The sequence below is a fragment of the Apiospora hydei genome (assembly GCF_038363865.1).
Source record: "Apiospora hydei strain CBS 114990 chromosome Unknown utg000007l_segment0_segment0, whole genome shotgun sequence".
In the NCBI taxonomy this organism is placed as follows: Eukaryota; Fungi; Ascomycota; class Sordariomycetes; order Amphisphaeriales; family Apiosporaceae; genus Apiospora; species Apiospora hydei.
This window is the reverse complement of record NW_027117366.1, coordinates 1,235,024-1,250,163: the sequence shown is the minus strand read 5'-3', so window position 1 is coordinate 1,250,163 and position 15,140 is coordinate 1,235,024. Positions and strand designations below refer to the sequence as shown.

Here is a 15,140-nt window from a genome sequence, read left to right as displayed (position 1 = left end):
GGCTGGGTAGGGTAGCCGGTCTGCACGCATGCAGCAGGCTGGACGATCTGGGCTGAAAATTGTAATCGTGGGACATGCGGGTGGGAACCGGCGCTGCCGTGGTACTTGACAAATGCTTAGGGAAGTGCCATGAAAACCGGCCCCAAGTGAGTTACCAAGGGGGCATGAGATAGTGGTGGTGATGCTTCTGCAACATTACATGGCTCTTGTACAGTAGGAAAGAGAGTCTGTGGGTGGGTGTGGGTAAGTGTCGCGCAGGTATGAACACATCACAGACACAGAATGAGAGGAGTCAGAAGTGTGCAGAATGCTCCTTATATTTCCACTGAATGAATTGCCGCCTAGACCAGCTCGGCTGGATGAATGTGTGCGCAAAGGGTGTCAACCATGAACTATGTATGTACTGTCCGATTCTTGTTTTGTACCTGAACGCCGATTCCCCTTTTGTGCAAGACATACCATACCAATGCAATGCAATGAACCGTTCCTCAAAAACAAAAATGGGTATCTCTTTTCCCCCTTTCTCAAATAAAACGCCTTTCCGTTGTGCCTTTCCCCTTGGGCCCTGATTCTTGTTCCCTTGTCGTGCCAAATCATTGTCATAATTGCCATCGGGCTTTACCAAGTGGTAAAAGAAAAAGGCCCTAGGCTCTCCTCGGTGACCAATCGTCGCCTAACTCTATTCGTGCAGTGGTCCTTTGGAACATAGAAAATTGAAGGAGAAGAAAATGTACTGCTGAAAAAAATAGTACAGTGTAGGTGAAAGGTAGGCCGCGAGGTGCCTTTACTGGGCCGAAGCATCCCTTCGGGCCTTGCCGGTGGCTCGGACCTTGAGGAAGGGTGTGACGGTAGAGACAGGCACATTGTTGGTCGGTGCAGCAGCGGAGCTTCCGGCCTTAACGGAAGTCTGGAGCGTCGAGGCCGTGGCGGGACCTGTCTGTTGGTTGCCGCTACCAGCCGTGACCGTCTTGTACTGGGTAACCGTGGTAGGATCGGCCGTGACGGTAACAGTCTTGATACCATTGGCGCCAGTGGGAGAGGGCATAGAAGACCCATTGCCGGTGGGGGTAGGGGCAGGAGCAGAAGCAGAAGCAACGGGACCATTACCACTGCCGGCGGTAGGGCCAGTGTAAGGAGGGGAGATGCTGTGCCGGTGCCAAGGGTAGCAGCCTCAATCATACGGTTGACTTGGGATGCGATACCCATGTTATCGACCTTGCCTTGCTTGGCGAACTTGATGCCTTGCTTCAAGGAACTGGCCTTGGCAGAGGCGGGTCCAAGCTTGATCTCAATGCAGCTGGTGTACATTTCGGGGACGTAGCCCACCTCGTTTGGCTTCTGAGGCCAGTCCCAGACCCAGTACATGGTGTAAATACCGGATTCAGGCAAGTCCTGGGGCAGCTGGACATCCGTTTGACAGTTGAGAGACCCGAGACCATACTTGCCTTTGCGCTCCATGAAGATGGGGAATTGGGGACCGGCAGCGCCCCTATCCTGATAGCATTGGCCGTCATCGAAGTAGTGAGTTGCCAACAGCTTGCCCTTCTTGTTACCTCCAGTCTGGTCGGCATTCCACTTCTGAACATCGTTCAGCTTGTCGCCAGCCTTCTGCTGCAGGGTACCGTAGACGTGAGTGAGACCGCCACGGTAGGGACGCGAAGTGAGTTCAGGGTCGGTGGTGTGGCCGTTCTCCTGGTACGTCAGAGCGACATAGTCGCCAGCAGCAGCCTGGAGAGGGTTGTAGTTGGAGTTGAGGTAGTCACCCTGACTGAACTGGCGGCAGACAGGAGGGTTTGATTTAGGGTCGATGATCTTGTTCTGGACATTTTCATCGGAGAAATCAGGAGTGCGAGGCATGTAGCCAAGGGCGTAACCGGGGTTATCGGCAAACGAGCCATCCGAGTTCATTCGGAAGACTTGCTCGATCCAAGAGTGGCTGATGGCAGCTCGAACCAAGGTGAGCAGCACCAAGACATGAGTGAAGTTGAAGAAAGACATGCTGACAATGTCGGTTGAGACCAGGTCTTGTCTTGCTGAATGGGAATTTGTGTCGAAGTTTTGTTCCAGATGTAAGTCGAAGGAAAGTCTTCTTGCCTGCGAGAAGAGGTGTAGAGAATGGTTGAAGTATCAAAGTCGTGCCCGAAAACAGATATCGGACGCTGAGGTGTCGGTGTATTTGTGTCGACCACTTTTTTTTCGAAGAGAATGGGTTTGTTTATCCGTCCAAGGATTGCTTTTTTTTTTTTTGAAAATCGAATGAGAGAATCAAACAATAGAGAAGGTTGCAACAGCTTGATGTGTGCAAACCAGAATTATGTGAAAAATGTCGCCCAGCGGAATAACACGCACAGCGTTCAAGGTCAGACCAAGCTGAATCACGAAAAGAAATAGAAGAAGAAATCCTTTGTTCGACTACAGCATCTTTGTGCGAAGTGGCGGGACAAAGGCCGTACTGGCGAACAATGCGGGCGGGTGATCTGGCCGTGAGGACAAGGTGAGAGCCGGGTGAATGAGGCCTTGGGCGGGCGAGGTCTGGGAGGTCCAGATGTCAGGCAGGAGGCAGGCTGGCCGAGGCAGAACAAAGCTGGAGGCGGGGCGGGATAGATGGTAGTTTGATGCCTGGAAGCTGTGGCAGATGAGGAAGAAAGGTGAGGGAGATGTTTCTTTGTTTTGACACCTTGTGAGATCTTTCTACTCAAATGCCCGGCCGATATGGTTCTGGCCCTGTCAATATGATGGATGACCCTTTGCTATTACAGTGTTGTATTCCTGTACGTGAGGAGCCCTACCCAAAGCTTAGGCGGAGATGACTCTTGTTTGTGGCCCCTCTTTATGATTTACACGCGCAGAGTTCTCGATTCCTACCCAATAATCCCGTGGGCGGGGACTCGCAGTCGGATTATGGAGCCATGGGCCTTATTTAGCCACATATATTTCGGGTCACGGTGTCGAGCTACATGTACGGACGGGACGGGATGGCAGAAGAAGGAACATTGGCAGAGTGAGAAGAACTGTCAGAGAAGTGATGGTGTGGAACAGCCCCTGCAAAGGTTGCAATAGGATATCGGACGACGATGGAGGCGACTGGACGAGATTGTTTCTAGCCTCTTTTTGCTGGGGACCTGAGGACGGGGGCTTGACCAGGGTGGCCCGGGTCGATAGAGATTCATGCGGCTCTCGAAGGAGCTTCCGGCTTGCTGCAGGTTACAGGACTCGAGCAGTCGAGCTTGTCTCCTTGTCTCCTTGTCTCTTTGTCGCTGGCTGTCGAGGTCGGGAGGTCGGGAGGTCGAGAAGTCGTTGCTCTCTAACCTTAGGAGGTACTCTACAATGGCCCCGCTCAGTGGAGCTGGCACTTGTGGGCGGCGGCAACGCGAGACGGGGAGGGCGAACAAGGGAGGGCCCAATTGCCAGGAGCCCGAGGTCGATCTCATCCCATCAAAACCGACCACGGGCGGCTCCCAGGCCTGATCAGGCTAGAACGTGTCATCTGCAAGGGCATAATGCGATCTAAACAAGTCCTTTGAAGCACGGGGCAGCTGGCGGTGTTCGAGAATATGCAGGTAACCACACCGGCAGGCACTGAAAAGTACCGCTTCGGCCGGATTGATAGGGTGTGGTACTTCGACTCCAGTGAAGCTTGCGCTCGCTTAACCGCCACACCACCCGCGAAGACGAAGGAGGCTCTTTTTCCAACCCGCCCACCGCCCCACTTTGGTGTTTCTCCCTGGCACCTTCTTTCCTCTTTGGGTGCTTGCCATCCAGTCAATGCGGGCTTGTATCTATTGGCCGTAACGCCCCCGAGAGCACTTGCCTGCTTGCTACTGGCCGAGTGGGATTGAATGGCTGCAGCGTCAACGACTCTGCGGCAGCTAGCCATTTCTTGAGACCATGTTAATTTACCTTCAGTGCCAATTGCCAGAAGTCTCGTTTGACCGTGATGCCACTGTAGGCAGATGATAGACCGACGACGACACCTTTCATCGTAGCGCGTGTTTCTTGCCGCGTCACAGAATCTATATATTGACACCTGCTCCGTCTTCGCGCCGACGACCGCCCGAGTCTACCTCGGGTCTCTACCTCGGGTCATAAACGAAATGACTTAGCCGCAGTGCAGCAGGTTTGCCTGCCCGTAGACGGTTGCTCTTCTCTGGTTGGTTCTGTTGGCGCCGTCTTGGCGGAGCAAGCAACTTCCTGGCGACTCCATTCTACCTCTTCCTCTCTTCTCGTCTTGCTATTTTTTTCTTTTCTTCTTCTTCTCATGCCTGGATCTCTGAAAGGTCCACTGCAGATCGTTTCTTTCGCCGCATTTGCATCTATTGTTAGGAGTCGGGTCAGGAGTTAGTCTGGTCATCCATATATGTGGGATTCGTACGAGACATATTGGTGGCCGTGACTGTGGAGCCATTCCCCTGCAGTGGGAGAGAGCGCAGACCATCCTAACGGCTCGCATTACCTGGTAAAGACCAACCTGTCGGCTGTCATAACTTGGACAAAAGGCAGCACCCGGTCTGCCGCGGTCTACATATCATCAAGCTCTGCTCTGCACCGGGAACTTGACCATGGGCTCCATATTACATAGACCCCATCCGCTGGGTTGCGGCCTTTTGTGCAGCTGTTTGCTTCTTGCATATTTTCTTATGTTGGGTTCATCCCATGAACGGGAGAACCTTGCGGTGTATAACCTATTGACCCCTGGCTATTGTCTTGGCTTTTGCAGCACCACCGAAACAAAATGCGACCTTCTCTAATCGCCGGGGCAAACAGACCAATGACAAATGAATCACGAAGTTGCCCACATGCCGAATTGAATTGAAGAATGACAGACACGAGTTTTTGATGCAATGGCTCTTGACCCATCATATCGGTACCTAATGCACTAGAGCAACTATAAGTGTGTACGACGTAGTATGTAGTTCATCGACTAGCATTGGAACAGACTCACCAGAGTTGTGATTAATAACATCCAGCTAAGAACAGTAATTGCCGAGGCGGCAACCAGCACGAACCTCCCGAGAGCAGCTCGCTTTGATTGTTGCGATAGTGTTACCAGATTGGGAAACCCGAAGTCCACTTATCAGTGTTGCATCTTCTCTCCTCCCTCTATCGCGAAGTGGAGTTCTCGGTTGAGTGGCCGCGGAGTCTTCGTCTGATGTTGGCTGCTGCACTTCTTGTTTCACCGATGCTTAACACACTGCAGCACATTGGAGCGTTTTTCCCCAGAGATTCCAGGTATGTATGAAATAAATAAAATAAAAAATCATCCGGTGTCTCCATTTCAGATGGCTGATCTCCGTGGATCGTTGCGGACCAATGTCCGATCCCGTGGAACCTGGAGCACGTCAACCGCTGAACCAGTTGGTATCGATTCTTGGGTGAGCAAAGGGACATCACTCACCAGAAGACAATGCCCTTTCGCTCGGCGCGCGGCTCGTGGCGCCTACCAAGCTGTGGCAGCGCTGTAGCAGCGAATGACGGTCCAGAAAGGCGCAATACGATATGTCAAATCATCTGGAGGTAGCACCAGCCATTTGTCATGTGCTTCCACCCTGTCCAACGCAACCTTATTCGGCGTGAAACCAGAAACGAAAGATTTGAGACGATTTGCGTGGGGCGCTGGGAATTAAGATACGAACACCGTCCACCTGAACACAGCAAAGGAGGAGAAAAGCGCAGCAGAGGCCGATTTGCACAAGGGATTTCGGCCTGGCGTCAATTGTTTCGCAGATCCTCCAGAATGGGTAACACCCAATGTGGCACAACATGGTCATCGTGTCTCTCATTAGCTGTCCAGCTGGTACGCCGTGGTAGTCGACCGTGCAAGGGATGAAAAATTGATGCCATCCATATCCATCCCCGTGGATCCTCCTTCCAAGTACATGCCATGACGGAATCATCGGAAGATTTCCTGGCGATTGCGATATCGAAGCGCTACCATGGGGCGACCTCATCGACGATTGCCTCAATGTTCTCCCCCAACTACCGCCGACAGCCACCCATCCGGTCCTCGGCCCCTTTCAAACAAAGCCGACATGTAAGTACCTGCATACAAAACACAGCAAACTTCTTCTTCTCGGACTTTTCCCCCTGGCAGTACCTACATACTGTGCAAGCAGCCAGCCAGCGGGTGTCTGGGCGTCAAATCTGACGGACAAGGGTCACAAATCTGCTTTCATTTCTCTCCCGCAACGCAGGCTTCCCCATCCGTGTCTGTTCACTCGTAGCCAGAATATCCACACACAAACGCCTCCTTAATTGGCACAAGCAAGCAACAGCGACTCGGATTGGGCATAAATTAGCGAATCCACGACTTGCGGTCGTGACAGAACCAGATACAGAGAAAGAAAGCTGGACGGACACCGGGAAAAGGCCGGGCCCACGGCCCGAACAAGACGTCCAACCCCATCCAACCATCCATCCTTTGGGGGCCATGTTCAGATACGCAACTGCGAAGTCGCACTACAAAGTCGATCTGTGCCATGGCTGTAAACAACCACCTGCATGTTGAACGAGGCTTGTGGTAACGAAGGACGCACGGAGGGATGATGTCGATTTCTCGAGCAAACATATAGACATGCTGGGTGATCTGAGCTGCTGCATGCGAGTTGCATCGTGCATGGCATCCAAACCTGCAGTCGGCTTCGTGATCAACGAGGCGGATGTTACATCCCACCTGTCTCGACGGAGGGGACGAGAAATAGCTAATCTATCTCAAGAGCACCCTGGTAAAGAAATAGATAAGCAAAGAGGGGGTTCACGTTCATGGTGCTGTTGGTCGGCGCTTAGGTTAGAGTGCTGCTATGTATGGCCCAGTCATTTTGGAATGCATGACGGGATGCGATATGCCGTTCAACCCCGATTGATTATTCGCAAGGTACCATACTTCATTAAGCGCCTTGCTCCTTTGCCCTCCCATAGAGACCAGAAGAGACCGAGAGAGTGTATGAGAGGTGAAAGAGAAAGAGCGAAGTTTTTCTTGCGATCCGAATATCTTGCCCCCCTGAAGCTCCTTTAAGCGATGATGATAATAATAAATTCGTACATTCTTCTTCTGTTTTCGGTGACCACACCACCACTTCGCAAAGTAGAACCACATTATACTCGTAACGGAAAGGAAGAAAGCAGTAAACCAACACACACACAGATGCCCCCCACCCTATTCCGCCCGTGTAGTTTTCGACCCCAAACTCCGTCATCGCCCTTCACCTAGGTCTGGGTAGCAAACAAAACACTCCCCGGGATTAACAACATACTCCAGTCCATGTATGCGTACACCAGTCGTAGTAGTATTAGCAACAAAAGAAAGAACCGACCTTCGTACCCCAGCCCCAAGTAAAGTTGTGGTACGTAAAGTGGATGAACGAGAGGAAGAAGAGAAATTCCAAAATAGACCCCTAAGGAGCATCAACATGATTCGATGTCGTTGAGCTCCATCAAGAGGGGCGCAGACCAGACACCCCCCACGCACTTCCCATTCCAATTGACGCCATCCGTTGGCCGGGGAACTCGCGAAGAAAGACAAAAAGGATCGATCGATGCTCCTTCCTGAGCCCCCTCACCCATTCTCCTCCCCGCTCGTTTTCCATCCATGTATGCATGTAGATGCCGAGTAGGGATAGTAGTAGTAGTAGTATCACATCATGAACCGTAAACCCCTGGACCTGACAATGAAAGAGTGTGCCATCCCACCGATCCCTTTGAACGCCAAAGTCAACAGTTTTCGTACACCTAGAGACCGCATCCACACACCTTAAAAGCTGCTCGCTTATGCAGTTCACCTAGGGTCTCTCTCTTCCGAGTCCCTCGCTTCTATGTTTGCTTGCTTGCTTGCTTGTGTGCCTGCCACCCCGCTTCGCATAGGGTAGAGAGAGAGACATGGACTGCAAGGCGCAGCTGCTGGGCGAGCTTGAATGTCATTGGGTAATGACAGACCATGGTGAGTGTAAACCTGGCACCGATGCCGGGGTGGAAAGAGCAAGAAATGACTCCGAAGGCACCATCTGATTTCGAGTGAAAGAAACAACCCAAGTGTCTTATGACATGAACGGGGGTAGTGGTGCGTTTTGATGGTGGTGGTGATGATCCCCGTCCTCGACCGTGACTCCGGCTGCTGGCCGGTGCACTAGCTTCCTGCGCATGGACGGGTGCATGGCGTAGCCATTGCTGCCATCTTCGTTGTACTCGTTGTTGTTACTGCTGCCACCATAGCCGACGCCGTGGCTGCTCCCGCCGCTACCGCTGCAGGTGCTACTGCCATCATCATCTGGCTCACGTGTGCGTTTGCGGCCTCTGGTAGCAGTGAGGATATCATGTTGCCGTTGGTCTAAGGGGGCGTAAATATCGTTATGCTGTCGACTCTGCTGCTGCTGCTGATCCTCATCCTTGATCGTGACTGTTGGTGTACCAGACGAAGAGAACGTATGGTGGAATTGCTGCTGATCGTCCTGCTGTGTCTCTAGCTGCGACCCAAGATGCTCTTCGTCCCACAAGCTGTTTGAGGTGGTGCCAGTGCTGCTCATGCTTCTTATCGACATGGGCCTACCGACCTCGTCCGTGAGAGTTTGCTGTTGCTGTTGTTGAGGAATCGCCCACGACTGTTGTTGGTCGTGGCTAGTAGATCCGGATGCTGCCGCCCAGGTATCTGTGTGTAAAGTGCCTGAGCTCGGCACAGCCAAGCCCCCTTGCTGAATTGACGAACCCTGCGTAGCCCATAATGTATCCTTCCCTTCGTGCCAGGGTGTGCTATCGCGAGACCCGTCGTGATGCTGCTGCTGGCTCGCAGCAGAATTCCACGCATGACTGTCTATCGACGCCATGTCGTCCGCGCTCATCGACCAGCCGCCAAGGCTGTTATGACGCTGGCTGCCACCGAATGACGTCGTGGCCCAATGCGGTGCATCGAGGCCCTGCAGGAGTCTGCTCCAGATACGTTCGCCGTTGCAGGCCAGGAGTCATCGAATGAAGCGCTCACGGGCACGCCGATACCCGAAAGGAACGAATCGGTCGTTGGGTCTGCCGCTCCGCCGGCATCTGCGGAGCCATCCGACGCCGTGAAGCTCAGATGCAGCTGCAGGCTGTCCGTGCTCGCAATGGTAGCGGTGTCGAAGCAGCTGCTCTGGGAGGCATAGCTGTTGGAAGGGAGGCAGGCTGTGGGCGGCGGCGTGGCCAGGCCGTTGGCGAAGCCGTCGATCATGTTAATGCTGGCCAGATGGGCGTGTTGCTGCTGATGGTGACTTGGGAGGGCGAGGCTCGTCACGTCGTAGGTAGAGCCGAAGTTCTCGTGCATCACGGCTCCCAGGTGGTGCTGATAGCCCGGGTCCGGAGACATAATGCTGTCCCTTGAGACGTTGGGAGTGCCGGGTAAGTATGCTCGCTGCTGGTGGTACTGGGACATGGGATCCAGCTTCGACAGGAACCGCCAAGTCGTTCCAGCTGCTACCCTCGACTGATCCTTCGATTGCTTGCCCTTGGTCTCCTCAACCTTGGCGCGGACGTTCGAAAAGGTCCAGAGCACCACGGAACGACGTGTCCAGTTAGGGTCCCTTGAGCCGTCGTTGGGCGCTGACCAGATTTCTTGGTACATGGCGATCTGCTCTAGCATATCGAATGGCGTAGGGAGTTTTGAGCCTTTGCTGCTGCCGCCGCCTTCTCTCTTGGTTTTCGGCTCGCTGCCCCTTTCCCCCTGTTTCCTCTCTCGCTCTGCCGAGACATATTTGGCCAACCGACAGAATATATTAGCCCAGCTCGTAGCCGGAAAGTCGACCTCGATCGTGTCGCGAGCGTTGCCGCGGCGCGAAGGACGGCATGTGTCCATGTGATCCCAAAAGGAGGCTCTGCCGCGTCGAGATACAACTCCCGAGGCTTGACGACACAAGTTGAGGAACGCCACATGTGGTTGGCGAGCTCCGGACGGCTGATATTGAACTCGACTCTCCCATCTAGGTTGGTGCCTACAGGGAATTGGCTTGTCCCATGAAGGTCCAGAACCACCTCCATGTGGATGATGTCGCAGGGCCCCATGACGCATCGCGCCGTCTGCTCATGCGAGGGATGTGTGTCGTCGAGAGCTGTCATGAGCTTGTCTCGCAAGTCGGGGAAGCGTTGGTCCCACTTGGATGAGATATCCCGAACAGAGCTGGACTCGGTCTGTGTGAGAGACTCGGTGTACTCATGGAGCAAGTAGGTGCGGGGCTCATCCCGGCCGCCGCGGTGTACATCACGCTTGGTGTTCTTGTTGCTGTTCTTTTCCAGATGCGGGAAGTCGCCTTGGGACTCGAGCCGGGTGCCATCAGGGCCGTAGGCATCGGCATTCAGGCACGTCCCATCCGCAGTGAAAGCTTTCCGGCAATCCTCGCTCAAAGTGAGTTCGGAGTGGGATGTGTAGATATGACATGTTTTTGGCCGGAGGAAGACTTCCGAATCGGCTGCGAGTAGACGGCCAAAGTAAGAGTAATTTGGCCGCTCCTCTGGTAAACGCCCCTCCGTTAGTGCAATAAGGACGCGGTTGTTTTTAAACGACTTGGTCTCGCCTTCCTCTTCTTTCAGGGGCCTCCGGTCTTCGTCTTTCTCGTCGTTCTTCCGCGGGAAGAAGAAATGGACTGTAATGCAACACGCCGTCAGTCGCTTACGAGGATGCAATTGGTACTTTGATCTACTCACAGACGGGAAGTGTTGTGAAGAACCCCTTCAACACTTGGATATGACTTGAAACCTGCTTTCTTGTCCGGTACTTCGGGTGAGCCGGGCGATCAGGTCCCTTCTCACGGTCCTTGCCCACGGGAACTATCTCCCCGGGACCTGGTGGGAAGAGTACCCAGTGGCATATCCACAAGTATTCGCTGATTAACATATTACGTCCATACAAGGTGCCCTTTGAACTGTACTTTTGCCTGCCCATTATCGGTACAAGAAGGATTGCTTGTGCCCAAGTTAGCCGCTTGTCCGTGTGCATGCATACCCCTTACTTAGAAAATGACTCTTCAGCTGACTTACCGTCAAGGAACGCATCTTCGAGATACATAGGCCACTTTGGGTCGTCACCTTCTCTTTCTTTCTGGGCCACCTTGGTACGATAGTCGTGGAAATGCTTCCACGCATAGATAGGGTTTCGGCCACCTCTTGAGTGAGCCATCGAAGAGTCCCGCAGCGATACATCTCGGTGGAACGACCGCCTAGCCCGCAAGCTAGTTCCGTATGCTGAAGTGACGGACTGTGTTGGGAGAATAGGTGGCGTCGGGATGTGTTGAACTGGAGGCGTGAGAGCCAGCGGTCCTTGATGGCACAATGCCAAAGCAGCAATGTTCTGCGGCTGAGCGTTGCCCGTGGATTCGCCTAGGGGGTCCTTGAAGGTTGTATCACTTCGTGATGGTTGTCAAATGGGTAGTCACCACTAGACGAATACCTTTGAGGGGGAAGTGCTGGTCTTCGGTGCTCCATTGTGGGCTTTGTTGTAAGTCAAGCACCTGAAGACAAGAAGAATGCTTCATGAAAGAACTGAGAATTCAGATGAATGCCTCGAGACAGGTCAAGAACGCTGGGAAGCGGGATCAGATATGTAGAAAGGAATGGCAGTGGCAAAGATGTCACTAATTGTTATGAACCAGGTCGGTTTCCCGAGCATATCTCAGGCATGGAGGAAGAAGGCCACACAACTTATAAGAGGTATGGACTGTAGAGTAGGTGACTTAACTCGGTCTTCCCTATGTACATAGGCTATCGAGGTAAATAGCAATTATTGCCTGCTAACAAACACACACCCTAGCGACCCCACAAAGGAGTTATCAAGGGAGTCTCGAGGAAAGCTCCGAATAGTACACGCGCCACCATGATGAAGACCAAGTAACTATGGCGAGGGGGAGCTGTCCCGGTTGGCACGTAACAAGACCAGGATGGACATCATCGGAGAGAAGAGACAACAGTCTTACCCAAGAATGCTCAATTTGACGATACCGACCAGCCAGTGCGAACTCGGGCCGGCAAGAGCCAAATCACTATACTGGCGGCGGAGCGGAATGTTGGTTTGATGATGTACACATACAGTTGAGCAGGTGTCTGGGACTTCTGGTACATGTGCACCGAAGTAGCCAGAAAGGGCGAGCGAGGGGGCGATGAGCGGGATGGGATGTGACCCGCAGGAGGGGCCAGCCCTTGCCAATTCCGTTATTCTGGTTCAAGGAACGGCTTCCGATTCACGTCCCCTGCACAAGGGATAAATACGCCATGAACCATGCCCTTACCAAGGTAAGAGAACGAACGTGGCCATGCCCTTGCAAGTTCGACAAAATTAGCCCAGCGATGCATAAGTATAGACACACTTGCTTCAGACTTCGCCGTCCTCGTCCTCGCCTTCGAGTGTGATCTTCTTGCGATCCTGTCCGGTGAGCTGCTGCAAACGGACTTTGTTCACCTGGCCCGCCACCTTCTTTTGCATCTTTTCTATTTCCATTTCTGGATCAATAGTATCAGCTTCGGCGTATTGAATCACCAATCGTCTTCCCAATAAATGGGTGTCCTGAAGTGCTGCGACCGCATTCTGTGCTTCGCTTGGACTGGTGAACTCGACGAAAGCGTATCCACGTGATCGCGAGTTCATGTTCTTGGGCAGGCGAACCGCCCGCAGTTGGCCATAGCTCGAGAAGAGTGACCTCATGTCCTTCTTCGTGGCCTGGAAGGGGACGTTCTTGATCAGTACTTTGCTGTGTTGGTTTGCCAATTTCTTAGCATTGTCAGCTCGCCGCTGCTCCTCGGCGGCGTCGTGTCCCCGATGCGACAGGCGCACTTGTAGCTTATGGCCTTGCAATTCATAGCCGTCCATAGCCTTCATGGCAGCCTCGGCAGCCTCTTTGCTTGTCATCTCTATGAAGCCGAAGCCCATACTCAGGACCCCCTCGTAGCATCGGTTTTCGTCTTGACATTGGCCGATCTGAAACCGTCCAACTTGCCAAAACATTCCACCAAGTCTGGCGTTCTTGTGGCAAAGTTGAGCCCCTTGATGAACAAAGTGCTGGTTTCAGGCTCGCTCTTGTCACCGCGATCAAGAAGCTCCGAAGCCGACAGTTTCTCCTTGTTCGCTTCACCACTGGCTTTGTCAGACAGCTGTTGCTCAGTGAACAGCACCTTCGGGCCTTTCTCTAGAAACAGTATAGAATCCTTGAGTCTACGATACGCGAGCTTCGCAAACGCCTGCTTACCCTCATTTGCGTGTGCGAATTGCACAATGGCAATGGTTCCAGTAGGAGGCATCAACACCTTCAGAACTTGGCCATGCTGCTCAAAGAGTTCTCGGAGCTCCTGTGGAGACGTTCCATAGGCAAAGCCCTTGACCAAGATGACTGTGTCACCTCTCTGAGTTGACTTGAAGCTGTTCAAATCAATGCCTTGAGAGGAAGTAAGCCTTGGTATCGTTAATGGTTGATGCCTCAGCCAAGGCTTGCTTCACGCCAGCATCCGCACTTGTAGGATCGAGAAGTTCGGATTTGGAGACACCAAGACGATCGGCAACCGAAGTATTGACCGCATCTTGGCTCATGTAAAGGGTGGACCAGTTAAACTTGGATGTCGACGCTTGAGCCTTCTTCCGGATCTTGGCCTGCGTCTTGAGCGGCAGCTTTGACAGAGCAAACTCATCCAAGTTGTGATCGCGCTTGCGTGAAGCAGGAAGCACATGGAGAAGTCTTCCCTGAAAGGTAGCCCCGTCAATGGCCTGGAACGCCGCCACGGCAGAGTCGGACTCTGCGAATGAGACAAACGCGAGTCCCTTGTTATTTGCAGAAGAGCGATCTGCTGGAATGTGGACCTGATCAAAATTTGGCGTTAGCGGGAATGAATTATCACCAACGGCAAAGTAAAGATTCAATAAGAAGTTCGACGATCAGACTCCAATGCATCTACTAAAATACTGGCTCCGGAATATCATCAAATACCCATAAGGTATAAGCTGTCCCTATCAGAGGTTCATCATGCGAATAATGAAATTTGAGGAAAGAAAATTGGGATGTCCTTACCTCTTCGATGCCCCCCGAAAGGTTCCAAGTACGCTTTCAGGTCGTCCTCAGTTGCGGTATAGGCGATGTTCCTCAAGAAAAGGCGACGCGTTTCACGTATTGTTTGCAACGTATCTTTTGCGCTGGACGCCTGAGGCTCTGGTATGGGTTCCGGCTCTTCAACTTCGGCGGAAGCCTGTGCGGGAGGGCGGCAGGTTCCGTCTGCTGTTTTTGTGGTTCTTGACGCCCAGCTTGTGATGGAGCCAAGAGCTCTGGGCTGATATCGTCATCATCAACCAAATCAAGCAGTCGATTGGTCCTGTTCCTCAGCCACTCGTCGTCAGTCGCGGGAACAGTAGTCGCAGCTGGCTCGTTGGACTCGTCAACTTCCATTTGTTGTGTAGAACCGTCGTCAGTAACAGGAGCAGGTACAGTATCTGTGGGTGTTTCCTTAGCCGTCGAAGGATGGGAAGGTATCGACGCTGCCGTTTGGTCTGTTTGGCGTGATACTCGCTTGGCCGGCCTTTCTGGAACGACTTCGTACTCATCATCAGACGCGCTACCATCGACCTTGGGCTGGTCGGCAGTAGTAGGAGTGTTGATGGTCAAACCATCCACGTCCATGCCATGCACAAGATTCGCCGAGTTCTTCGCATGCTGCATGACATTGAGATACTCTTGAAACTTGGGATTCGACTCATCCACTACATCTCGTTTCCGTTTCTTCTCATTAGCTTGCAAGTCCTGCTCATTGCCCGACTCCGGAACAGGCTTGTTTGTTATGGCAGTTGGATGTGTGGTGTTGTAGCTGTTATGCTTGGTCTTGATGAGGGGAGGGATCGGATACGGGTTTCGCAAGCTCGACCGAGATCTTACTCATCCGTATGAAGGACTTGTTGAATAGCTTGACAGCCTGTCTTGCCTCCTCGGGCGATGCATATCCTACAAATCCCAGGCGACGGTTGGGTATTATCTTGATATCCGTAATATGACCTCTGGAGAAGTGCTTGCGGAAGTCGGATTCATTGATGGTTGGGGGCAGCCCCCTCACAAAGACACGAGAGATATCCATGGTAAAAGAAAGAAAATAAAAACCTCTTCTCTCCTCTCTGCTCAAAGCTCCTGGTCCAGTTGAGACTTGAAGTAGATGACTGGGGAGAG

The 15,140-nt window shown here is 52.8% G+C and overlaps 3 protein-coding genes across 3 annotated transcripts; all 3 read right to left on the bottom strand.

Moving 5' to 3' along the window:
• Positions 1–784: 784 nt before the first annotated feature.
• On the bottom strand, positions 785–1,998 carry PG997_009460 (uncharacterized protein; the record flags this gene model as incomplete). Its single annotated transcript, XM_066813775.1, has 2 exons — positions 785–1,170; positions 1,257–1,998. 2 exons carry the CDS (start codon positions 1,996–1,998, stop codon positions 785–787), a joined length of 1,128 nt encoding a protein of 375 aa, XP_066665737.1.
• A 6,032-nt stretch (positions 1,999–8,030) lies between these two features.
• Positions 8,031–11,433, bottom strand: PG997_009459 (Conidiophore development regulator abaA; the record flags this gene model as incomplete). Its single annotated transcript, XM_066813774.1, has 6 exons — positions 8,031–8,903; positions 8,969–9,858; positions 9,909–10,595; positions 10,657–10,794; positions 10,990–11,328; positions 11,385–11,433. The coding sequence occupies 6 exons, from the start codon at positions 11,431–11,433 to the stop codon at positions 8,031–8,033; spliced, it is 2,976 nt and encodes a 991-aa protein (XP_066665736.1).
• Positions 11,434–12,316: 883 nt separating this feature from the next.
• Positions 12,317–15,051, bottom strand: PG997_009458 (multiple RNA-binding domain-containing protein 1; the record flags this gene model as incomplete). Its single annotated transcript, XM_066813773.1, has 6 exons — positions 12,317–12,883; positions 12,952–13,127; positions 13,188–13,373; positions 13,450–13,792; positions 14,097–14,683; positions 14,856–15,051. The coding sequence occupies 6 exons, from the start codon at positions 15,049–15,051 to the stop codon at positions 12,317–12,319; spliced, it is 2,055 nt and encodes a 684-aa protein (XP_066665735.1).
• Between the last annotated feature and the right edge of the window lie 89 nt (positions 15,052–15,140).